General features: G+C 51.8%; 1 protein-coding gene across 5 annotated transcripts in view; it reads left to right on the forward strand.

Moving 5' to 3' along the window:
- Nucleotides 1–290: 290 nt before the first annotated feature.
- DNMBP (dynamin binding protein) overlaps nucleotides 291–25,691 on the forward strand; it is a 34,782-nt gene continuing 9,381 nt past the window's right edge. For 2 of the 5 annotated variants that reach the window (XM_071812036.1, XM_071812038.1), the window contains exons 1-5: nucleotides 291–375; nucleotides 9,012–9,184; nucleotides 11,536–11,658; nucleotides 12,227–14,158; nucleotides 17,708–18,016. In XM_071812036.1, coding sequence (XP_071668137.1) covers nucleotides 9,040–9,184; nucleotides 11,536–11,658; nucleotides 12,227–14,158; nucleotides 17,708–18,016 — 2,509 coding nt within the window. In that variant the 5' untranslated portion in view covers nucleotides 291–375; nucleotides 9,012–9,039. Of the gene's footprint in view, nucleotides 376–5,835; nucleotides 5,949–9,011; nucleotides 9,185–11,535; nucleotides 11,659–12,226; nucleotides 14,159–17,707; nucleotides 18,017–22,056; nucleotides 22,152–25,691 lie in introns of those variants that run through there. The other 3 variants (XM_071812037.1, XM_065843597.2, XM_071812039.1) reach the window with 3 other exon arrangements.

Consider the following 25,691-nt stretch of genomic DNA (forward strand, 5'->3'; position numbering starts at 1 on the left):
GTGTCCCCGTGGGCCGCCGGGCGGGGGTTGTCTCGCAGCCTGGGGCCGAGCGGTGCTGCCAAGAGGGATGTCCTCATATCACCCGGGGGTCCCCAGGCTGCGGGCCAGGCCCCGCGGAGCAGCTCCGGCCCGCCCCGCCGGCTCTGGCCGCAGCCTCCCGGCAGCACCACGCCAGACCCGCAAGGCCGGGTTGGGCGGAGGGAGCTGGGCGGTGGGGCGGGCCGCGGGGCTGTGCGGAGCCCTGCGAGGCCGGGCGGGCGCTGGGGGCCGGGCCGGCCGAGGCCCGGGCGGGGCTGGGCGGCCTCGGGGGGCGGAGGCGGGAGCGGGACCCGCAGGGCCGAAGCGGCCGCGGCGTCCGGAGCGGGCCTGGAGAAGGTAGGGACCAGCTAGCGCGGCCGGGGTGAGCCGTACGCTTCCTGCCCGCCGCCGCCCGGCCTCGCCGCTGCCCCGCCAGTCGCCCGCCCGTCTCCCTCTGCCCTGCGCGCCCCGCGGCCGCCCGGTCTGCGCCTGCCCCGGGCCCCTGGCGCGGGCCGGCCCCCGCCCCTGCCGCGGCCCCAGCCTCAGCCCGCCGCCTGCTGCCCTCGCACCGGCACCCTTTGCCCCGCGCCGCCCCGCCGAGGCCCTGCCCGCCCCGGAGGCTGCCCTGGGCCGCGCTGGCCGGCGTGGGGCTGGCGGGTGCCCCGGCTGAGGTGCTGCTCGCTCGGGTGGGTGCTGCTCGCTCGGGTGGGTGCTCTCGGCCAAGCTGCGGCAGCGCGGGGTCGTCCAGCCCTGCGTGCCCGGGCGGGTGCTCGTTGTGGTTCCCCGGCAGCGTGGAGCAGCTGTGGGGTGCAGCTGTGGGGTGCAGCGGGAGCCGCCCGTCCACTCCGCACGTTGCAGCCGTTGGGATTTCGGTCTGTTACGCTGTGTCTGTGCAGCCAGTGGTAACTGGGGTTGGTCATCCCCGGGCAGGCATACAGCTGGGAGTGGCTGGTGTTTTCCTGGACAGCTTGTTGCAGGGAAGCACCTGGCCCTGTAGAAACAGTGTGGGCATCCAGGACCTGGGCTGGTTTGGCACTGAGAGCCTGGAGCAGGGGCATTGGTGAAGGGTGGCACAGGTGATTACACACAGAGAGCAGGAGCTCCAGGCTGCAGCGCTGTGCTTTTGCAGACTGCTTCTCCGAGAGCAGCTGCTCTGCTTGCAGCAGATTGGGAAGATAAACTCCAGAGAGCTCCCTCCTGGTTTTACTCCAGCAAACACAAACCCTCTGCGTTGCTGCCAGCCTGACCTTGTCGCCTTGTACTTTAACAAAGAACTGGAGGTGCCTCCTCCAGTGGCCTCACCAGGGGATGGAGGCTTGGCTCACCCTCAGCACCTCCTAAGAGGCTGCTGCTGACATTTTTGCTGACCTTGAGTGGTGCCTTAGCTGAGCCCATCCTTGACAGTTTGGCCTCCAAGTTCAAACATGCTGCCTTTTGGAGTACTCCTCCCACCTCTGTGCTTTCACATCTTGTTCTCCTTGTCATAGTATCTAGGAAGCCTCTAGTTGTGTCATAAGCATTAACATCTGTTTTGAGGGTTGTCATGTTTCCATGACTTTCAGTTTGTTCTGAAAAGGCTCTCAGCTCTTGTCTCTGCCATTCTCTCCTTCGCTTCCATTCCGATTCTGTCTTTTCTTCTGCAAAAGACCCAAAAGCATTTGTAGATGCAGAATTGCAGTTTTGCAGGTGCTTTGCCAAATACAGCCTCTGTACTGTGCTACAAGACATCACCATCATCCCCCTCACCTTGACTCACTCCTCTGGCTGCACATCCTGCTGGGCATTGTATCCAAATGTGTCTGCCTTGTTTGCAAGGCCCTCCATAGTGCTGATAATGCCCACATTTCTGAGCTGGCTGCTTCAGCTGTTCTTTTTCTCAAAATCGTCTACTCTGCCAAGGCCAAAGGTTTCAGTTCTCTTTCCAGCTGCTCCAATGAGGGTTAGCAGTGACATTAAAACTCATATGAATATATAATGATGTTAGAGAAATTATAAGTTAGCAATTGGACAGGAAGAACCGAGTAGGAGGGGAGAGGAAAGGAGTGACACTCAGAGCCTTGCAGAACACCAGCTCTGTGAGCCATCATGGGACACGTGGCTGTGTGGTGTCTCAGGGTGTGACATGAAGTTGAGGTGTTCCTGAGTGGGTGGCTGTTCGGATGGACTTTGTGATGGTGCTGATGTGAGCTTGGGTGGGACAGCCTGAGTTGTGCTTACCTTAGCACTTCACTACATTAACTGATAATTTCCCCTCAACCTTCAGCAGAAGTATTTTTCTAATCACATTCTGAGGATTGCTCAACCCCACTTCTGAGTGACACAGGTTTTACTTTGTCTTATTTTTAGAACCTTTCTGTTAGGAAATAAGATCTGTTGCTTCTGTCTCAGGAGCACCTAGGGGCTCTGAAAGGAAGGGATCCACGTGATGCCAGGTGTCACCAGACTCCCTGACAAAGATTTGGGTTCTTTGGAGGCAATGAGTGAAGCAGAACAGGGGGTAAAGACCAAAGCTTCTAAGTCAAACTTAAATGATTTCCAGATTTCTGGACTCCCTGCCCAGCAGCCCAAGCTTTGTAATGGGCTTATGTCCAAAAGCTGCCTTAAAAATGTTGTTTGGGGTGCAAAGTCAAGTGCTCCAGTGTTGTAGCCCCAGTTCAACCTGTTTTGAATATGTGCTCAAGGTATAATGACTAATTTTATGATTGTGCACTACTCACCCCTGGGATCCCAGCCACAGGTACTGCACAGCAGAAGTGGTGCTGCTTTGGGATTTTATCTGTTCCTCGTTCGAAGTTGTATCATGTCTGCAAAACCAGCAAGAGAAACAACTGTGTGACTTGGGGTGGGAGAAGACAGGACTCAGTAATGGGGTCTGTGAGGTGGGTGCAGCCACTCTGTAGTGAATTTGGGAAACTCTTGTCACCTAAGCTGGTGTTCTGCCCTTTACGTGCCTGAATCCCTAGTGCTAGAGATTAAATATCCATCACAGACTCCTTGCTCCCATGTTGTGGCAAGGTGTTCTGCTTTGCATTAAAAATTGATGCTGTGCACTAGTTTCCAGATGACTTTCATTTGCCTGCCGCCTGGCAAAGCACGAGCTTCTCTTCATTCCTCCCCAAGCTACGCTTACCCCACACAGATGCCACCAAGCCTGTCCTCAGCCACATCCTGCAACAGAGCAGGTGAGAACGCTGTGACAGCTGCTGCCCAGCTGGAGGGAAGAAGAAGGGATTTGAATGAATGACTTGTGTGGTATGTGGCAGAACTCAGGGCGCAAATACTCAAAATGTTACAGATGTGTGGTAGGAGGCCAGAGGTTGCTCAAGCAGCCCTTGTCCTTGGCAGTCCTGGTTCTGGAGCACTTGGTGATCCAACCTAAATGTAGTCGTTTAAACGGGTTTTTTTATATGTAAGGTCACAGACGAAGGAAAAGAAGCTATCTCTTTTAAAGTGGGGAGATTCCTCTTCTGCCTGGGAGCCATATGGTGTTAGGAGATGGAGTGCATAAGAGGAAATCTCCTGTTTCCCATTATGAGTCTCAGCAGGGCGGCTCTTTTGGGATCTCCTGAGGCAAGTGGCGTGTCCTAATGAGAGGCTGCAGCGGTCAGCATTTCCCTGGTGGGAAAAGGCTCCTCTTCTCCACACCATTCGTTGGGTTTTTGCCCTGCTTGCTGCCTCATCTGTTTGCTGGGATTTGTAGGGTCAGCTCTGCAGTTTGCTGCAGCCTCGGTCACTGTGTTGGCACCACCTCCAGCTGGGGCCCAGGCAGCCTGGCTCAGTGGGGTATTATTGTTTATTCCACCCAGGAATGTGCAGGCGAGCAAGGACCTTTGGGAGCTTACAGAGCAACGTGTTCTGCCGCAAGCAGGGGGAGTGACTGTGGGTGGCGAGGCAGCTCTGAAGGCTGGTGTGAGTGGTCAGGGCGTGCTGGTGTGCAGGCAATCTCCTACCCTCAAAATGTGGATAAGGACCGTGCAGGCTGTGCAGATGCAGTGGGGGAAGGAGGGCTCTCTAGATGTGGAGACCACAGGGAGGAACACAGGAAAAGGGTAGGAATGCCTCGGCATGAAGTTGGTAAGTTCTGCTCTTGACACAATGATGTGAAAAGCCAAGCATCACTCCTGGTTTCCTCCCACTGTATGTTAGATACCCATCCTGCAGGCTAGGGTGCAACAAGAGCTGCAGCAGATCTCTTATCAAAGCCAGACCCAGTGGCTGGAGAATGCACTGAATGGGCCTGAGGGGCTTCTCCATTTCTGGGGGTGGATTGTGTTTCCAGTGAACAGGCATTAAGCTACGAGTGGAAGGTGGTGTGAAAAGGCATAGGTGAAATGTATGACATTTTTAAATTTTAAGAAAATATAATGGGTGGTATTTAATGTTTTTTAAATTAATACATTCATTTGTTCTGCAACAAACTTGGCTTTTGTGCATTTCTGGGAATCTGGCTGCTTCCTGATCTACTGCTCAGACAGGCTCTAAGGTCTTAAAGAGAGAGACATCTGCTGCACAAGAATCCACTTGTCCCACTCGCTGAGACCCAGTCTGCCTGTGGAAGGCTGCAGTCTGGTGTTACGTTAGTTTTTCAGTTACAGTGCTGACCATAGCGAGTTCTAACAGTGCTACCTCTTGAGTGAGAGGTAGTTACTTAGAGGGAAACTGTTATTTAGTGGGAAACAAGTGATGATACCACCTGTCAAGTTTGGTTTTCTTTCAGCTAAATTTGTGACATCCATCCGTTACTGCTCTGTATCTCATTATCTGATCAGCGCTTTGGGTATGCCATGGGATTAGCTGTCTGCAAACCCTTTGGGTTTCTCCTTTTACTGAAGCTATTAATACTTTTTGTAATCAGCCTGAAATGGTCTCTTCATGTTGCTGCCTTAGCTTTTAACTGCTTGAAATCCTTGTTTCAGCATTTTCCAGTAAAAGCAGGGGAGACAGAAATCCTGTTTCTAAGGTACAGAAATGCATCAGTGACTCATTTGCTCACGCTTAGCATCAAAAAGGTGCAAAATAGGCATTTATAGCACAATTTTCAATAGGTCTGCTTTCATCTAACTGGAGCAAATGCCTGTCAATAATTTGGTGCTTCTGAGTCCGTTGTTTGAGACTTCTCACCCTGTCCCATTTCAGCTAGAAAAAGAGAGGAGGCATACAGGGAGTTGTGTGAGTCAGTGTGTAAATGTGTTCTCTTAGCTGCTGTGGCTTGATCCAGTCTTTGCTGAAGGTCTCAAAACAATATTGTAAGAGAGTTAATAGCCATCATTCCCTCCTTTAATCAGCCCACGCCAGACCAGACACGCTCCAGAGCTAATGGCAGAATGGGACAGGCAGTCGTCCATGGAGGTGATGTTAATGTGTGCTGAGCATGCATGCAGGCAGGCTGGGCGGAGTGATTAATGCTCTGGGAATCCACTCTCTGCGGTGCTGCACAATGCTGTTGTGTCAGGCTGGAGCTTGGCACCGGGCAGGCTGCCCATGGGCACCGGGAACACGTTAGGGAGTTTGTGCAGGACCCGGCAGTGAGGCAGAGCAGCATGTTCCCAGCGGGGCCAGTTCGCTGCTGCGTGGCAGCTTCATACTTGCACAGTGAGGCTCGCTTTGGGTGTGGGGCTGCTGCAATCTGCAGTCCTGACCTCCGCCAGCTTAAAGGCCCACTGTTTGCTCAGTTGTGGAGGAGGCCTCCTTCCCTCCCTCCCCCTGGCAGACAGTGATCACCCATCCTTGAGGTGAGAGGGGATGGGTTTTGGCCAGCTGTCAGGAGCCCTGACTCAGTGGGGAGCGCAGGCGGAGCACAGCTCTCCCTGCAGTCTGCTCTTCCTGCTGGAGCCTCTGTGCGAGCTCTTGCTGGATGTTTGTTTTCGCCAGATCTAGGGTGGATCTTGGAGAACCTCGGGTCCAGCATTGAGGCTGAAGAGTTGGACTCAGTAAGTTTCCAGTCTGGAAGATGCTGGGAGGCTACCTTCTCTAGGTGGGGGTTTGGAGAAAATGTTGGCAGGCAGCACTCCATGGAGTAAGACAAGCCAAGGTCCTGGAAAACGTAGTATTTTGTGTTCGTTTGTGTTACAGAGCAAGCAAACCCCACAGGACTGATTCACAGCTTTCAAATACAGGGGCACACTGTCTAGATTCAGATGGAGTCAGGGAGTGATCCTGCTCTTGATATTGTGAGGGAACATGGGCTTGTTGGGATTCTTTTTTTGGCAGTTTCAGAAGTTACTTCATGCTTTCTTACCTCATGGGCTGGCTATCAGGGAATGCTTTTCTCGTGAGGATGTTAGCATCCATGTTTTATTATAACTGCAATTAATATCTACATGGCAGAACAACTGCAATCCCGCCAGCTCTTCTGAATCTTCTGTCTCATTGGAAAATCTTATAGAGCTGCAGGTGAGTTAAGGTCAGGACACTGCTGTTTTCATGGGCAGGATCTGAGCACCAGGGAGTGGGAGAGCCATATCCTCAGCCCCAGTGGCTGCAGCAAAGCCAGGGCCTGGATCTGCAGCACAGGTACTGTAATCCTTCCACCCTTCAGCTTACTTTTATGTTACACCTTTGACAGAAAAAATGTGAGAAATCTCACTGCAACATCATATACTCCTGGAGAAACTACCCTGAAGCAGCAATTATGCCTGAGATACTTTTTTCCCTTTTGCCCAGTGCAGCTGTAAAGTTTGCATATTCTGACTATGGCAAGGATTTCTAGGACCCTGAACTCAGTCGTGCCGAGTGCCACAGAAGCCGGCAGCCTGTCTGTGTGTTGGATGGCAGCCTGGGCTGCTTGCTCGGGGCTGCTGCTCCTCTTGCTGCTGCTCTCCTGTTCCCGTCAGAGCACGCAGCAGCGTGTCCTGGCCAGCCCACCTTGGACAGCATGAGGCTCCTTCCTTGTCTTTAGTCTTTCCAAGCTCATTGATGGCTCTTCCCATCTTTTTCCTTGCTCCACATGGTCATGTTTTTAATACTGTTACTCTTTCTGCCTCAGTAGGTTCCTGCTGCCCTGAACTGGAGCTCTTTGTGCTCCTGATTTACTCCAGTCCATTCATCTCTTTTTGGTGGCAAAGTGCTGTTGGCTGCTGGATATTTGGCTCTTTGTTTGTACAGCCAGCACATCGCTGGTGACAAAGGGACAGACTGTGCCCCAAGAAGCCCATGTGCTACAGGGAAGGCAGTGGTGAGCAATAGGAGTGACAGACAGGACCGCAGAGGTGAGGGTGGCAGGGGGCCAGGGCACAGCTTGCTGGCTGCAGTGGGGGCATGGCTGGGGGTGGGGAGGGACGTGCTGAGGAAGCTGTTCCTGCCGAGCACAAACTCGCTTTGTTCCCAGGAGGTGAGTCGGACTGGATAAACAGAGCAGTCCCGTCAGCAGAAAGCCTTTCCCTGCCTGGATCCCCTGCTGGCACTCGCACTGGAAGTTGGCTGCACCTCGTCAGCGGGGATGTTTTTCTCCTCCCTGTGTTAGCGTCCCGTCTTCATGACTTTCCGGGAATCAGGTGTGCAGTGCGTGGCTGTAGGGAGAAATGAGGGCCCCATGGGCCTCATGTGTCCGCTGTGGGTGCTGGTGTGTGTTGTCATTGAACTCTTTCTGCTGTTAGCTAGGTGGGACTGTTTGACAAACCTTGGTGAGGACAGGACCGGTATCACTGACTGGGCGGTGCCTGGAAGGTGACTGTTCATGGTGCACATAGAGGTGTTTTGGGAGGGGAGGAGGTTGGGTCCCCTTGCAGGGAAGTTCTATCTGACCAGATGGAGCAGGGACTGTCCTTGTGATGTGGGAGGAAAGCAGCTTGTTTTGAGGTGGGTGCTGGCTGGGAGGATGCTGATGTCCTGGTGTCATGGAGGGTAAGGCTCTGGAAGCACTTCAGAGCGTTGTCAGCAGTGCCATGATCTGCTGTAACTGTGGTGGGACAGGAAGATGACAGGAACTGTACTCATTGGTCTGAGGTGCAGATGTTGAGGAATAATCTGAGGGTTCCTCGTTGCCTTGGATGGATGCACCTTTCAGTTCACTTTCCGAGGGATCTGGGAAGAGGGGAAGGAGCAGCTGAAGCTGCAGAACTGCTGCTGCCTCGGTGCGGCAAAGTGTCTCGATGGTGAGGCTCCTTGTTACAAAGCGAAGGTGAGACAGAAAAGTGTCCCAGCTCAGCAGCCACTTCCAGAGGAAGGGGGAATCTTGCTGGGTGTAGAACGTAGCCCTTGATGAGGATGTCTTTGCCTGCCTTCGGGTTCTCTGCCAGTGGGAATTTCAGTTTTGGTTCCCAGAGCCATGAACAGGGTCTGCACCCTGATCTCAGCCTGGCTTTTCCCAATAGCCATGGTGAGGCCTCTCAGGGATGGCTGAGCCTGGTACCTAGAAGGCAGAAGGAGCATTTCCAGCTGGGTCTGAGGGTGCCCAGACTGGGTCAGCCCAGGCAGAGATGGGAAGAGTTCACCGGTGAGGTAGGCTGAGCTTGCCCAAGAAGACTTAGTGCCTCTTCTCTCACTGGGCAGAAGTGTGATGCTGTGCCAGCAGATGGTTCCTGTGGCTCCGAGTGGTGCCATGAGAAGGGGGATGCCTGTGCCCGTTGTGCTACAGTGTGTGCGGTGGGACTGCGTGAGTGTTGCTGTCTGCCTGTCCAGTGCTGGCGGGCTCAGAGCCCTGCCCTGCATGTCAGGGAAGCGCTGAGCTTCCTCCCCTCCTCTTGCTTCCTTCCTGACGGGAATTAACTTCCAATTTTCTCACCGTCTCTCCTCCCGTGGCAGCGCAAACACGTGTCCCCACAGAGACAGCCAGAGAGGCTGGACAAGGCAGGCTGGACCATGGGGGCTTCATTGCTGGAGACCCTGGCACCTGTGGCTTCACGTGGTGCGGGGTTTCAGGGAGCTCGGGACAGGACTCCCTCACACTATTCCTGCCTCTCATGCTCAGGAAGGGTTTTGCTTTCTGAGCGTATATGTGATAATTTCAGGTGTTCCTGGCTGCTAACAAACTTCTCTCTGTGTCTCGGCCTTAGGTACTGATCCACCTTCAGGCCCTGCACGATGGAGGCTGGCTCTGTGGTACGAGCAGTCTTTGATTTCTGTCCCAGTGTCTCTGAAGAGCTGCCCCTCTTTGTGGGAGATGTCATTGAGGTGCTGGCCGTGGTGGATGAATTCTGGCTCCTTGGCAAAAAGGAAGGTGTCACAGGTAAGACCTGGAAATGCCTGCAGCTGGGTCTGTAGATATGCCAGCTGAATTTCCAACCCATGAGCACACCTTCCCTTGGCCAGTACTGTGCAGGACCAGATTTATTTTGCTAAATCATTCACTGGATTTTGCTTGGGACTGAGGGTGCAGGTTCCTCACCACTGGGCTCCTGCCATCTTTGAGTCAACTCTTCAGATACCTTGTTTGTTGTGTTTTGAGAGAGATTAGTGGAGTGCAGGTCTCGAGGAGACAAGAGCTTCACAGTACGAGGTGCTTCATCCTCTGTGGTGGGACAGCCCATTTCCTGGCTAGTTTATGTGCTGACCCACTGTGGCAGTGTAAGGGGAAAGAGGAAACAAATGCTTTGAGAGTGGAAATGCATCTATATCCGAGTGACCTCGTCAGGTCAAGTCAGTGGGAGACACAGCGACAGATTCCGTGTGTCCCGCTGAGCCCTCTGACTCAGCCCCACTTCCTCCTCTCAACTCTAAAGCATTTTCCTGCACAAGCTGCCATCAATATCTGGGTGCCTGAAAGAGCGTGCAAGTCTCTCAGACTTTCGGAGGAATGTGAGAAACTTCAGAAGCAGATGCTTTTAGTGAAACACTTTGAGTCCCGTGGCCTGTTTTTAAGCAGCTCTTTGTTGTCTTAATACTGATGTTTAGAGGATGTGTGAGCTCTCAGGGAGATGAAAACCAGGCCACTTCAAAGCATAAGCCTGAGTGACTCTGTCTCCAGCATGAGTGTGGGACTGGAGTTTCCTCGCTGGCTGTGGAGATGGGGCTGCTATGGTTGCAGCAGTCTGGGCTCTGCTGAGGGACACGAGCTGTCTCCTGGTTAAAACAAAGATGGGCAGGAGCAAAGGTGGAGAGGAGGACTTCTCTCCTGTGCTCTGTGTAGCTGATAAATGGCACTGAATGAGCTTGTGGCTGCTGAAGTCACTGGGCACAAATTACTTCTGCAGAAATCACCGGTAGCTACTTCACCACGGTTTTGTGTCCCAGCATAACTTACGCGCTTGTTCTCAAGAATATGAAGCTATTAAAGAATGATAAACAGATGTGTGTCGTAGCTCAAAGATAAAGAAACATGCTGAAGTCAAACTGAATAGTTTTTAATGACCTTTAACTCAAAAAACGCTTGCATTCCTGCTTTCCCTTGGAACAGCTGTTGTAGATGTCTGCCCAGTTTTCTAAGCTCAAGTTGTAGGGGATTGAAAAAGTGCTTTTGAATAGAAGTTGTGGAGGTGCTGCAGCCTACCACTAATAATACTCAGTACTCTGTGGGGACTAGTTAATGTAGCTCCATTACTTCCTTTCCAACAGCATTAGGTTGTTTCCATGTCCAGAGCAGGAAACTAAGACATGGAGAAAGAGGTAGAGTTGGTTAAGACTGTGAAAGAAGCCACTGAGGCTAGCAGCCTGTGGGCTGCTGGTTGCACCTCATGTTCGTGACAGCAGATGCCAAACTACCTAAACATAGTGCAAAGTTCTGGATGTCTAGGATATGGTGTCTCCAGGTTTTATTGGAGAACGTGGATGCCATAGTGGGTCATCAAGAGTGAATGCTATAAGTGCTACTAGCCCATACTCCATTGTATCTCCTTGTCACAAATTATAAAAGACAGGAATGACATTTTTAGCAGCCTTTGCAGTGGGCTCTGACACATCCTGCATTCCAGGACTGAAGTTAGTAGTTGAGTGGTATCTTGTGATGGCCAAAATATGTGCACTGCCCATCTGGCTGTGGCCTGTTCAGAATAGCTGAGCATCCAGCCATGGTGAAACAGCAGGTGACAAAGTGGGGAGGGTCCCTGGAGCCTCAGCAGTGCTGAAGCTGTGACAAAGCCTGTGACTCACAGGTGTGGCTGTCCCAAGCCTGGTGGCCTGACTTCTGCACTGAGGCTGTGTTGGAGCCAAGCCTTAGAGTGCGGAGCACCAGGTGGATGTGCCCACTCACAGGACACTGGTCTTGCGGTCCAGCACTACTGGATCTCTCAGTCCCCATCATAGCTCCGAAGTGGGAAGCAAGCAGTGAAAGTACAGAAAACCTAGTATGTCTGTTCCCAGGAACTCCTTGCCCATGGCACAGTCCCAGCAGTGAACACAGCCTGTTGGTTGCCTGGACTGAGCCGAGGGCACAAAGCTTCTCTGTTAGCTCTTAAGCATTTAAAACCTCAGGACTTCCTGACTCCCCAAATAGTTTCTCTTCCATCATGCTATTGAAGCACCCTGAGTAGCTCACTATTTTCCTTTAGCAAGAGGTGAACAGATCCAAAAATCTGGAAGGAGGGTGTAGGGGGTGGTGGGGTACAGGAAAGACTCATTGCTGACAACTGCTTCTCATTTTAGGGCAGTTCCCTAGCAGCTTTGTGGAACCTGTGGATATTCCCCATTTGAAGCAGGGAGAAAAACTGTTTGTTTGTACCAGTGACTTCACATCTCAAGAGCCAGGGAGCTTGTCATTGCAGAGAGGTAATCTCCATTCCCTTCCTGTGCTTTGCATTTCAGACCCCTCACCTGTCCTTCCAGAAGCATGAACCTAATCACTGCATCCTGCCTCAGGTGGCAGTAGAGACAGAGAATTTCCTAATACTTCATGACATGGTCATGTCAAATCCACCACAGACTTTTGTGCTCCTGCCACCTCAAAATGCTGGTTTCTCATAATCCATCATTACTCTCGAAACTCCAAATGTTGGGATTTGTGTGATCATATTAGACTTACAGGTGCCTATTAACTGCCCTCCAATGCCCAAATCTTAGACTTGCTTTTGGGGAGAAATCAAAGCTTTGGTGCATCTTCATGGCTTAGCTAGAAAGTCATGGAGCCAAAACTGTGTATCTTAGATGTGTGTGTGCAAGAGATGGATGATGCTTCATGCCTGACCTCCATTCTGTGCTGTTGTGCATCCCTAACAAGCACTGAGCTCTGTGCAGAGTGCCAGACCTTACCCACAGCCAGGCGGGCATGGGAAGGCAGGAATAAGAGGAGAGGAGCAATCATGATGGCAGTTTTGAACTGGTATCTTATTCCCTGCAGGAGACCTGGTGATCCTGGGGGGGTCCCTGGCCTCCAGCTGGCTCCAGGGACGAAGTAGCTGTGGTTCCAAGGGCTTTTTCCCCTCATCATGTGTGCGGGAGCTGTGCCTTTCAGTTCGGAGCCATCAGCTGTCCCAGAGTGCTCTCCTGGAGGTGCCTGCCTACTCATTGGGCCAAGCCCGGGCCCTGATGGACCTGTCTGCTCAGCTGGAGGAGGAACTGGACTTCAGGGAAGGGGATGTGATCAACATTGTTGGCATCCCAGAGCCTGGCTGGTTCGAGGGGGAACTCAGAGGCCACAGAGGCATCTTCCCAGAGGGTTTTGTGGAACTGCTTACTCCTCTGCGAGCATCAGGAATATCAGAGGATCCAGAGCCCCCAGTGACTTGTGACACCAATGGGACAGTGGAGATGCCCCCCAAGGAGGAGGAAGAGGATCCAGGTAGCACCTATGGTGTTGCCCTCTATCAGTTCCAGGCCCTGGAGTCTGAGGAACTGGATTTTGAAGTGGGTGACAGGATTCGGATCATAGGCATTCTGGAGGATGGCTGGCTGGAGGGGCAGTTAAGGGGGAGACGAGGCATCTTTCCACACAGATTTGTGAGGCTGGAAGCCTCTGAGCCTTGCAGGGAAAAGATGAGTGCCGGAGATCCCCAGGGTGGAAGCATCCATCAAGAACCAGAAAGCACCTGCTCCGAAGCCTGCCCTTTGTCAGGGAAAGATGTCAGGGAAAAGGAAGATGGCTCAGCTGCACAGCCTGAGCCTGACACCATTTTGTCTCACATGGCGGGGAGGTCAGAGGGTCCTCTTGGCTCTGACTTGAGACAGCATCAGACCTTTCCCAGCAGAGGACACCAAGCATCACATCCCAAAGGTACAGAGGACTCCCTTCCCTCTGATTGCGTGAAGACAGTCAATGGCCTTCTCCCCTCTGCTCAGGTACCTCCCCAATGGGGCAACAGGCCTGGCCAAGCATGTGAGCTGGAGCCTGGAGGGACCATTTCAGCCTCCCCAGGGAACTCAGAAACTCAGGCACTACCTGAGCATGATGGAGACAGTCCCTCTGTGCCTCTGCAGGCCCCCTGCTCCCCGCCAGATCTATGCAGGAGCCAGGCAATTTCTTCTCGTAACACCTGGGCAGCCTCCGAGTCCCAGGAGAGCCAGAGTAGTCCCCAAGACCTGGATGGTTGGGTGGATGGTCAACAGGAGAAGTCCAAACCTTGTTCATCCAGTTTAGGAGGTGCCCAGGTGGGCCTGGACACATGGGCTGGGACCTGGGGGGAATGCTGCCCGCTCGCAGCCCAGGGGGACAGCTGCACGGACCTCGACTCCAAACTAACAGAGCAGCTGGTGCAGTTTGAGAAGAGCCTGTCGAGCACCAGTGCTGAGCAGGACAAGGTCTCCCGACACTTCTCGATCTTGGACTACACCTCTGAAAAGGACATTGTCCGTGGGTCTCCTGAGTGTGCCCCCCATGCTAGGCAGCCAGAGAGGAGGAAGGCCCTGAGGCCACCTCCTCCTCGGCCCAGTAGCCTTGTGACAACCCCCGTGCACACGCTGGGTGGCCGGGTGCCCCAAAGCAAGACCCTGTCCTTCTCGGTGAAGCCTTCCCGGCCTGCACCCCGGCCTCCATCAAGCAACCAGCGGAAGAATGTGCCCCCTCCACAGCTGCAGCCCAGCACCCAGGAGCAGCGGGTGGAGGAGGGACATGAGGACTTGACACGAGCAGGATCAGCTTCTCCCCGCTCCATTCTGCTGACGAGGATCGGAGAGGTGGAACAAGACCTGGAGGCTTACGGCAGGACCCGCACTGAGCTAAGCCTGATGTTGGAGGAGCAGCAGGATGAGCTGGTTAGAGCAGAGGCCCTGGAGAACCTTGATTTCTGTGACTCCAACATTGAGAGCCTCAGCGTGGAGCTGCAGGAACTGAGAGGTAAGTCTGCAGTAGCGTGGGATGGGGGTGCACCAGGGGGACGGCTGGCCCCTGCTGCCTGTAGGCATTGTTGGAGCCGGTCTTTTATTTCCTTTTTTAATTCCTTATTTTGGTAATCTTGTAAGCATTGTTGCTGTACGAATCATCATGATTTTACCTTGGAGAACTGCTGTGTCGTTCTCTGGACATCCCTCAGCCCTGGCCTTCCCCACCCTCTATTCCTTTCAGCTGTCCCATCTCCTCTTCCAGCCTCACCATTCAGAGCCATCATTTAGTGCATTCCCAGTGTGTCCTTGCTCTCAAGCAAAAACACAGCTGCTGCAGGTTCAACCTCCTCGCCTTATCCCCTCCTCGTTGTAGGGGAGCAAGCGGCAGCTTCAGAGTGACTTTGCTGGTGATCCTTCAGTTGAGATTTGAATTGATGTTTGTGGTGTGACTTCTGTCAGGACACTGGGCTTCCTGTGGTTTCTACTGTGGTGGTGATACAGACCTTTGGGGACTTGTCACTCAAATCAGAGGGCATGCACAGAAGGGCGCTGAACCCGGCCTGGGAGTGGGATGGGTTAGTGGGCAAAAAGTAAAGCCTGCTCCTGTTGTCCATGGAGTCCAGGACAGGAAAATTATGCTGAGTTGGCAGTAACAGCAACAAAGGGCTTTAAGTTGCAGCATGTCTGTAGCCAAAAAGATGACTTTTATCCTTGTAGCCCAGAAAAATTACTCAGGGAGGAGAAATTTGGCCTGTTTATATCAGCAGACTTGTGTTCCAAAATCCAAAGAGGCCATATAAAGATCAGTACTATTAATTATGTTATACTTGATATTACAGTAGACAAAGTAGAAAGACAGGACCACGTACATCTCCCACAGTCCCTTCCCCAAGTTCTCTGGGAGCTCTGACACTGCAGTTCTGTTACCGAAACCCACGATGTGCAGGAAAAGTGGGCGCTGCATGCGGGATGTGGAGTGAAATGCCAGCTCCTGACTGGGGATTACTCACTCTGACTTCATTGCCTCCATCCTCCCACTGCTTTATCAGCGCTGTGTAGCACAGGCACTTTGCTGCAGGATCGTGTCTGATGCAGAGCCCATGGGAACGAAGGAATACGGGTGCGCCAGGGAAACAGGGTGATAAACAGCCCCCACGTCAGTGGCATGAGAGAGGGATACTTGGAAGGAGGCTTAGGGGATTTGAGGCTAGATGAAATAACGTGAAGGTAGAAAGAGGAAAATGGGATGGATCTTGATGGGAAATGTAACCTACAGTCCCAGTGCTTTCTGACAAAGGATGTGTCCTGTGGAACCCGTGCCCTGTTGGTTACTGGAGCTGAAAATTTTATGCAGGAACTAACACACTATCCTGAGATGTCCTGCCCATCAAGTTATCCCCTTGGCATTCCTGGAGGATTTTTCACCACTTCAAGAGACCTGAGGATTTATAAGTAGCCTCTTTGGCCTGCTGATAAAGATGTGCCTTACCCAAGCTCTGTCACATCACTCCTGACGCACCTGAGGGTGGCCAGAGAGCATGTCTTAGGCTTGCTAGCCCAGCTTTGATGCAGCAGGCCAGATCAGTAATACAGTGTTGCATCAGCTCAGCAAAACATGTTTGCCGCTTGCCTACAGCACAGCCTCTGTCTTGCTGCCACTAGGGGAACATGGAGGCATGCTGGAGGGGGAGGAGCTTTCCCTAGGCATCGACCAGCAAATAAAGTAGGGCTGGTGTAGTCTTGAGGGCACCCAGCCCCTTGGTGTGTCCTTTTGGGAGCCAAAGGAAGAGCAGAAAGTGCGTGGTTTTCTAAAATACTTGTTTAAAACCTGCAGGTTGCTTCTGTGGTGTGTCTTGTGAGCGCCCTCGGGGTTTCACTCATCACCAGGCTTGGGCAAGATTAGCACTTGCCCTCCTAAGGTTGGAGTAGGTCTATTCGTTTTATTTTTGTCTTCTACCAGCTGGGAGCATTAGCTGTGCATACCTAACAAGTGTCACAAGAACCTGAGACATGGATGACATCCATGGACTTCCCCGCTTTCTGTTTAGGGCATATTGTCATCTCTTGGTTTCTTATAGCAGCCCCTGCTCTGCCACATAGGGAGCTACTTCTCTTCTGCTTTTCCCAGGACCTGTGGGTGAGGGCTGGGAAAAGAATGGGCTCAGCATCAGGTTTGAGCCAGGGGCTGCCTGAAGGCCTCAGTTTCCCCCAGCGAGGTGTGGAGCAGAGTCCAGTTTTTGCTAAACTGCATCATTTAGCCCCCATGCCGGCAGTGTGCAGGCAGTGGAAGGAGCTCTGGTATCTCATCTATGTTTTGTGGCTTCCCGCCGTCTCACACACCGTCTATTTCCCTTCCCTGAGGACTTTGGTCTCGGGGCAGGGCCTCCGCACGCTCCAGTGCCCTCCTTTTCCCTGCCTCTGAGCTGCCTGCAGAGAGGTTTGGCAAAGCTGTAGAGCCGGTTTGGGTGGTGAGAGCCTGCCCAGCCCGGGCTCCCTGCACCGCGCTGGTTACTGATTACTTGGGGCAGCAGGTGGAGGAGGCCAGGGCTGGCAGCGATTGGGCCCGTGTCTCTTCGTACCCTTGCTGGCCGGTTTCAGGAAGAGACACCTGCATTTCACTTGGTACGGGAACACTGGAACAAGCAGAGAAGCAGCGTCAGCCCAAGCTTGGGCTCGGGGAGCAGGTAGCAAAGGGAGGCAGCACCTGCACCGCACCCCAGCAGGACTATGTGCACTTATCCCGGGACAAAACACGGTGTGGAGGACCTGAGGCAGGAGCCACAGCCTCTTGGCTGGGACTACAAGGACTGTTGTGCTGTGCGGAGAGAGGACGTGGCCAAGCTGCGCGGTGAGGCTGGCTGCAATGACAGACTCAGGGCAAGCAAGCAGGATCCAGGCTGCCGAGGAGCAGACAGCAGCTGTAACGGTTACAGGAGACAGGAGGGCATCTCTGTGGACCACTGGAACATGAATGGAGACTCTGGAGGTTTTTGGAAGGGAGGTATCCAATATGTGGATTGCAGGAGAGCAGACGGTGCATGGGAAGGCAAAAGCCAGGACACAGAGGATAGAAACTATAGGGTGTGTGAGAGGGAGGGCATTCAATATAGAGAGTACAGTTCTGAGATAAGAAAAGGGCGGTGCAGAGAAGACAGTGTACCTGGGCAGTATCGGGATGGAGGAAGGCGGTACAGAGAGGACATAGCACTGGGGGAGTATAGGAAGGGGCAAAGGTGGTGTAAGAATGTCAGAGATCCTAGGGACTGCAGTGAGGGTGAAAGACAATATGAGGAAAGGGAAAGACAGTGTAGGCAGGAGAGAGGCTCTGTGGAGTATAAGGAGGGGGAAAAGCAGTATAGAGAGGGTGGAAACAACGAAGTATATAGGGAAGGGGAAAAGAGTTATAGAGAGGATAGAGGCTCTGGGTCATATAGAGAGCAGTATATAGGTGTCACAGACCAAGATGACTTGGAGCAGCACAGGCAGCCCAGAGGCCATGCTGTGGATCACACCAGTCTGGACGGAGGTTGTGAAGCTCTTGCATTTGCGGTCTGGTCCTCAGGACATGGTAGCATGAGCCCGGGGTCAGGCACCTGCTACACACAGTCCAAGATGCAGGACATGGACTACAGTGGCCCTGAGGGGCTGGAAGGAGCAGCCTCAGGGCCCGGGATGCCAGCCAGGAGCAGCGGCAGAGCAGAGCGCGCCAGGGTACGCACAGGCCATCCGGACTGGAGCCAGATCTGGGAGCAGGAAGCCGAGGAAGCAAACAGGGTGGGCTCCATACTGCAGCGAAACAGCTTCTACAGGCGCACGGCTCCCAGCGCCCTGCGACACTCGGAATTTGTGCAGACCAGGAAGGAGAAGCGAGGTACGCGGGGAAGTGCAGGGCAGTTTCCCCAGGTATGCCTTAGCCCCATTTCACAGAGGCCGAGGTGGGAGGGAAGCGCAGGCAGCACAGACCCACAGCTCACTGCTGTCCTTTTGATCATTCCTCTATCTGTGCCCTAAGTGTTTTGAGTACATCCTGAAACCTGTGGCCCTGACTTGTCTGCTCTCTCAGGGCCCCAAGGAAGTTCCTCAGGGGAGATGGGGTGAGGTGCTGGGGCTATTGTCACTGCCTGTTTTATAACCCATCATGGACAGATTCTGCATGTAGGAACCAATTCCTGACCCTGTGGAGGACGAGTGTGGCAGCTGTTCACAGGCAGCACAAAGCAGGAAATTGGGAAGTTGTTGTTGTAGCACTTGGACCTATGGGGAGAGCAAGTACTTGTATTTGTGTGATTACACATGTGGGGCACCTACGTGTTGGAGGGCTGTTGCAGATGGGAATGGTACCTGCTGCATCTCCAGCCCCATGGTACTGCAGTTGTCCCTTGCCCGTGCTGCAACAGCTGGGTGCTGTGTCCTGGATGCCTGAGCTGCCCCTGGGTCCCCAGTCACACAGTATCACAGTATGTTTGGGATTGGAAGGGACCTCGGATGATCATCTGGTCCAATCCCTCAATCTAGTCCAGTCCCATCACCAGACCCTGGAGCTGGAGAGATCCCAAAGCTGGAGGGCTCAGGCTGCCTTGGTGTGGGCACAGTCATTCTGTTGACACTGTGTGTGGGACAGGGCCAGCTGCGTGCAGCTTTGGGGGGGCTTGGCTCATTGTTGCAACGATGGTTGTGTGTGTTGGAAAAGTGGCAGCAAGGTGTTAGGGTCTGGACAGACAGAGTGAAGGAGCACTTCTTGGTGGACTGGCTTCTGTGCTGGGCAGACATGTGCCTGAAAACCTGTTTTCTTCTTTACCCTTACTTTCTGCCAGCGTCTGTCCTCGGCATGTGTGTGAACTCTCCATGGAGGGGGGTTGAAATGCAGAGGAAAGCAGCACTGCAGAGCAGCGGCCAAAGAGGCAGCAGAGCTGGAGGCTGTGGCTGCTTGTTGGCTTAAGCAGCACGAAATCTGTTCTCTGGAGGTATTTGATTAAGCAGGCTCCACCAGCTGCATTTCTGCGCTCTCGGCAGCCCTAGTAGGGTGGGACTTTGCTCAGCTGTGTCCCCAGGGCGAGGGAAGGGAGAGGCTTTGCAGTGCCAGGATGTCCAAAGGGCAGTGGGAAAGCCAGGAGAAGCCAGGAGTGGAGCAGGGAGGGAGAGGGCCCACAAGCCTTGGGAGACTGGAGCAGTGCTGGCCTGGACAGCTTTTGCAAGAGCTGAGGGGACAGACTGCTTCACTCCTCCGATGTTAAATGAGACGCTGTGCACACCGACGCTGGCGCTGGGAGGGAGGTGGGATTTTTTTCCCTGCTGTGACAGGTTCAGGGGCACAGGAGCGGCCGCAGGAAGTGTGGGTCAGGATGCCGTCGCCATCAGAGCCAGTGTTCCACAGCAGGAAAGGGAGGGAGAAGGGTCCAGGCATTTTCTAACACTGTCTGTCTGTCCTGTGGCCTGTTTCTGGCTGCAGTTCCCTGTTCAGTTCCTCCTGTCCTGCAGCAACAGCCCTCCTTAGCACATACACATTGCTGCCATGGCTGCTCAATGTAAGATCTCACCAGCACCAGCACCTCCCTGCTACCTTGTTGTAAGACCTCACCGGCATCTGGGAGCCTCCCCAAAAGCCAACCCATCACCCTTGGTGGCAGACACCCTCCTGTCCAGCTGACAGAAAACAGCCTGCTATGGTTTTTCCCTCTGTGTGTGTTCCAACTGCCTTTTCTACCGCTGTCTGCTTCTCTCCCAGGTTCTTCCTCCTCTCCACAGAGTAACAGAATTTAGGACTTGAAAGCCTCATTAGAGATGGCATGACCTGATCTGTTCCATAGATGGGGTTATTACGCTTCTTACAGATTTCTCTGTGGTGCAGCTCAGTGACAGCTACTTGGTTAGAGCACCTCCTCTGGGATGAAACTCAGATGTGTCTACCTGCCACATCAACAGAAGGAGAAGCCTCCTATCATAGCTGTGCTGCTTAGTCACCATCACTCTTACATGTTTTACATGCTGATGTGTTACATTTCAACTCTGAGCTCCAACCTTTTTCTACTAAAATAGAGCTTTTTACTTGATGCTGTTTTCTTTTCAGGCAGGTACTGTAATTAAGTAATCTTTCAGTCTTCAGTTCTTTGTAGTGAATAAAGTCTTAAAATACTCCTTGCAAAGACTCATAGGAAGACCTTTCAGTGTTTGTTTTTCCTGATCCTCGCTCATTTTTCAGTTCATACCACAAATAGTGGACTTCAGGGCTGTGTGAGGAATTCTGGGTGGGTGTCAGCACTTGCTTGCACAGAAGTGTATTTTGCTGCTCCCCTGGGCCCTTGTCTGAGGAGCCCAATCTGCCTCTGCAGCACTCGGGGAACTGCTGCTGAGTTTTGGCTGACCCAAACAGAAACATTACTCCCCAGAACACAGTCCTGCATGTGGCTACATTTCGTGTCCCTATTAATACAGTAATGCATTTGTCTGCATTATACTTGCTTGGTTTGAATAATTCCACTTTATTCAGAATACCTCATGTCAGTTTTGAATTGATGTTCAGTTCTCTACATGACAGCAGTGATTTTATATTTACTTTAAAAAGTATTATGTAGGATCAACTCTAAATACAGTCTGTAGAGAATCTGATTAGGAATGCCCTCTTTTCTGGATATTCTCCACTGGCAATGGGTTTTTGAGGTGCCAGTTAGAAAGGTCTTATTTCTACTTTTTAGATGGAAAGAAACAGAATAATAATTGTAAAATTCTTCCTTTTCAATGAACTTATTGAGAATTTTACTCTCTCTGCTTGCTTGTGGGATTGCATTGTTGAAAGTGTTTCTTTTTTCCTGGGTAGAAATAAAAGTCTATTATAAAGCAGCATTTTATTTCCTCATTTAAAAAATGAAAATGGAATTCTTAATTCTACCATCCATGGATCTTTCTTGATAACTTTCTTTTCTTATTTTTCTGTACTTCAGAGTTCCTGGTGGTCAATTATCTGATTTTCTATATTCATTCATTTATTTATATTTGCTGTGCTTGTTGAAGCACAGAGCCGAGACAGGTTTTCATCAATATTGTTCTCTTTCTTGCTCACGTAATTGTGGTTTTTGGATTATTTATTTATTTAAAACATTCTTTTATAGAACTTCCAGTTTTCATTCTTTTTTCTGTTAGTGTTTTTGTTCACAACTTGCGGTACTGCTTTGCCCCAGCTTTGGAAGGTTAGCTCTTCGCAGACCATTGTATTACTTCTTTTCTTCATCCCCTGCTCACACTGAATGCGATGGGGCTGTGTTGGGGTGATGGTTCTAATCTTACCTGGCATAGAGATGTCCCCACAGAGCGGACTCTGCATGAGACAACTTCGAGACATCATGACGTTCCAGTGGCCCTGGAGAAGTGTCCTCAGTCTGTTCCCGTTCAGCTCATTTTTATGGTTTGTCTGTATTTATCTCCTGCATCTTGGTCTCAGGACCCCGCAAAAAGGCTGAATTAACTTCTGTGGGCTGAAGTCCTCTTTTACCATAGCACCTCTCTGCTGCATCCCCTGGGTCCCCCTAAGGAGCAGTGAGCTGCTGAATATGTCTCTATTGCCTTTGGAGCAGTGGGTACATTCTGTTACAGGCTTATTACCAATGTCCAGAGTGAGAGTTTTTACCCCGGCCAGATCCTGCTCCTGGCAGCAAGTTTAGCCTTTCGCTCAGATTAATTATTCCCTGCGGTAGTTCCTACCCCGCTCTCCTCCTCCTAGGAAATGGCTCCTCCCCTCCTGGCGTTCACATACTTCAAATATTTGTAGCTGGTTTGTTTTGTCCTGAGTCACTGCTTGACTCTGCTGAGCTGTGAGCCTGGGGCTGGGCTCGCCTGTGAGTGGGTGCAGCTCCTATCCGAGATTCGGGTGCAGCTCCCGTCGGAGATTCCTGCTGACCGAGCTGGTGCGAGGGATTGTCCTCAGCGCTGATGGGCAGCACGTCCCTCTTCAGGTTGCATTAGCAGCCTGGGCACCCCGCGAGGCTGCGCTGTGCTGCGAGGGATGCTGGCAGGTGAGCCCCAATGAGAAGGAGCCGGGGGGCAATGCAGCCCTTCGAGTGAGCCCCACCAACCCTTGCTTGATGGGCACACGTCCCGTTGGATCTCTTCATTGTGGGTCAGCTCTGCTTCCAGAGCAGGGCAGGGAGAAAATGTTTAATTGTATGCATGCTCCCACTAGGAGGTTGGGTAGCAAGAAGTAGAGTTTTTATTAATTGGAGGACAGTGGTGAAAGTGGTATTTCTGAGGTGATCAGGATGAGCCGTGTGATTGCAGTATTAAATCCTGGCCTCCAGGGGAAGGGCAGATGCAGGAACAGGCTCCATCTTGACACTTCGCTGCCAGGGGCTGAGTTCAGATTTGGTGTTGAATCTCCCATGTGCCAGCAGGCCAACTAGCAAAACTCAAAAGCAGGCGCGCCTGGGAGGCTGTCACAGACCATCAAACCGATCCAGAGAGCCAAGGACTTGTCACAAATTCGCCGAAGGGAAGAGAGGGAACAACATTGTTAGAGGTTTTAATTTAGAGAGGCAGATTGCAAAGCTCATGCAACCTATGCAAGAACAAAATTTGAATCTCTGAATATTGTGACTGAGAACATTGTTTTAGGAAATGAATTTCTGAATGCCCGTTTGGCATCTGTGTCATGGGTGAACACAGATTTGTCACTGGATTGGAATTTGGTGGCTTCATTAGAAATACCAGTTGTATTCCTGCAGGCTAATGGAGTCTGTCCCAGGTTCCAGCTGTGGTGTGTTCCAGCTGTGGTGTGCAGCTCAGTGCCTCCACAGTTGATGGGCACAATGACTCAGAAGGTAACATTTAAATAGAAAACCTGGCAAGTAAAATGGAGATCTGTTTAAAAAGCATTTACTGAATGACCCAAAGCCACAGCTGTGAAATGGATAGGCTTAGTTATATGTTTAATAAGCCTTATTTAGAGAAAGCTGCTATTAGACGTACAAGAATCTGTGACAAAAAGGAAAAAAGAAACTGACGGAAATTTACATTGTACAAAATACAAAAAGTGAGAGTTTTTAAATGTGTTACAGACAAATCCTAAGTATTATACATATTGGCCAGACATAAGAGCCAAACATTAGAAAACGAATTCTGTATTTGAATTTTTTTACCTGTAAGTGTTTGGAAAGAGGCAGGACAACATTGAGTCCATTGCTGAAGGAGGATGCTGGACTAGAGACTTGGCTGCAGCGTAGCCTTGTTTTTAAATTAATCTTGAAATGTTCAGAAAGAGCAAAAAAGCCAAAGGAGGATTAATTTGTATGGATTTTCAAAATAATGCAAACACTGATATGGTAAAAGTGGATAGAACTGGTGGCCAGCATCATGCCTGGTCGAGCAAGCTGGGCTGATGACTCCTGTGAGCTTAAAACCCGTGCAGGGAAGGATTTAATTTCCCTTCCACAGGTGGGGATTTGAGGCTTGCTGAGGAGGGGTGTCATGGAGCTGGCAATCTCACAAGTGTCAGTCAAAGCCTCGCTGCAGGGTGCTCTCCGAAAGGGCCTGAACTAGATTTACTTGCCTGCGGTTTGCTCAGTGGAGCATGGGGAGCTGCTGTGTTCACTGGCGGCACTGGGCATCCCCGGCTCTGTTTTGGTGAGCTGGAGCCAGACACATGGTGTGGCTGCAAATTAGCTGTGGCTAAAGGTGGGAGCACAGCAGGGTCGTTCAGTGGTACAGTGAACTGCGGAGATGTTATGTACAAAGTTAATGTGGTGGCATTTTGCCTGGATATAAACACAAAATCCTATTTTTTGACCAAGGCACATGTAATCTTTTCCATTCGTCTTCTCAAATGCTGCTGCATGGGTCATTTCTGGCTGTTGTTCTGGCTGGTCTTCATTCTCAAGGTTGTTCCCAGGCCACCCCATGCCTCAGTGTCAGCTTACCCGCCCACCTCCTCTGGGTTTCACAAACCTGTTTGCATTGAAAATTCTCCTAATTGCCTTCCCACTTGAGATGGCTTTCCTGCAAAACAAGCACCATTCATTAAAAAAATATATGTCTTTCTTTAAAATAACTAATTTATTGTTACTTTCTTAACTCTTTGAGCTGCAGAGACCTGCTCACTGTATTATCTTGGTGGGCTTTTGTGCCTCCTGTACATCTTTCTGTCTTGTGTCCTGTTCAGGCTCCAAGCACTGTGTCTCAGGCAGGATATCCCTGTGGGGTGTTTGCAGAGGACCTTGCACTGTAGGGCCTGGTCTGCTACTGAGGCTTTGCAGATGCTGTGGAAATGCAAATGTTATACACAGCAGCTGCTCCCAAGCCCTCTTCCTGGATTCCATCTGCATTTGCATTGGTAAAGTTCATCATCAGGGACTTACCTGGTGGGGAATAAAACAGCCACCAATTTTGCTGAAACCAGCCTCTTCCCTTATGCAGGCTGGCTCTGATGGATGTAGTTTTAAAGATACCTGTCAGCATGAATCAGTGAAGCCTGCTCTTCTCAATAATTGCTTACTAAATGTAGTGCTGGTTGTGCCACTAAATCCTCCTCCGCAGAGCTGGCCCTTTTGTCTCTCCCCAGGCTCGATTTCAAGGCAGGGCAGCAGAGACACCTGCTTAGAAAGACAAGTATCTTCCCTCTCGCAACAAGGGCATCTTCTGAGCAGGGTTTCAGTTTGGTTTCCCATTTGCTGCAGTTGAGGGGTGTCTGGGACTGATTTTGAAGTTGCTCTTTCTGCAAGAGCCACAGCAATTCGTCCTCAGCCCAGGCAGCTGTGAGAAGTTGCTGTTTGATGCCGATGCTGCTCGTTTATGTTTGTCACTGCTGCTCCGCATCAGGAAAGGCTGGAAGCGCTGGCAAGGTTTCAGCTAGCTATGGGCTGAGTCAGTATCTCATCTCAGCCGTGTTTCTTTTATCCCCTGCGCTGTTTCAGTGCAAAAGCCCCCACCCTGGCAGAGCTGCAGGTGGGATGCTTAGGCTGAGGCAGCAGTTTCTCACCCCACACTGCAGGTTATTGCCATGGCTGGGCAGGGCTGGGGGCTGCCTGCAGGCTGGCAGGGCATGCCCAGCACCTGGGTTGGGTTGGGGCTGTGTGGTGGATGCTGGGGTGCCAGGATAAGTCCCAAGCCCTGCTGGTGTCCCGGGGAGTCCCCCAGGTTCATTTGCAGTTGCCTGAGGCTGTAACCAGAGAGGTAGGGAAGTGGAGATCTGGAAGTGCCTGTCGTGCAAAAATATTTTTACAAGTGTCTGAGGTGGGTCATGCCCACAGCTTAAATAAAATCCCAGCTGGGGATCCGTGGGAGATGGCTGGAGTGGACGGGCATTTGTCGAATCAGCAGCTGGCCTTAATTCAGGCACCTGAGGCTGCCTGGGGTGCTGTAAGGAGCTTGGCGTCCTGTGGGCATCTGCAAAGCAGCCATAAAATGGGGAGACCTAAGTGTTTCTGGGCCAGAGCCTGCCTCAGAGAGGTGTCCCAGGGAGGTGCTGGAGAAAACATCCCCTGAATTTTGGGGAACTGAGGTGGTATTGTTGCAGTTTCTGGCCAGGCGGCACATGCATTTAAAAGCAGGCAGGTGGGGTAGAA

The sequence above is a fragment of the Patagioenas fasciata genome, chromosome 8 (genome assembly GCF_037038585.1).
Source record: "Patagioenas fasciata isolate bPatFas1 chromosome 8, bPatFas1.hap1, whole genome shotgun sequence".
In the NCBI taxonomy this organism is placed as follows: Eukaryota; Metazoa; Chordata; class Aves; order Columbiformes; family Columbidae; genus Patagioenas; species Patagioenas fasciata.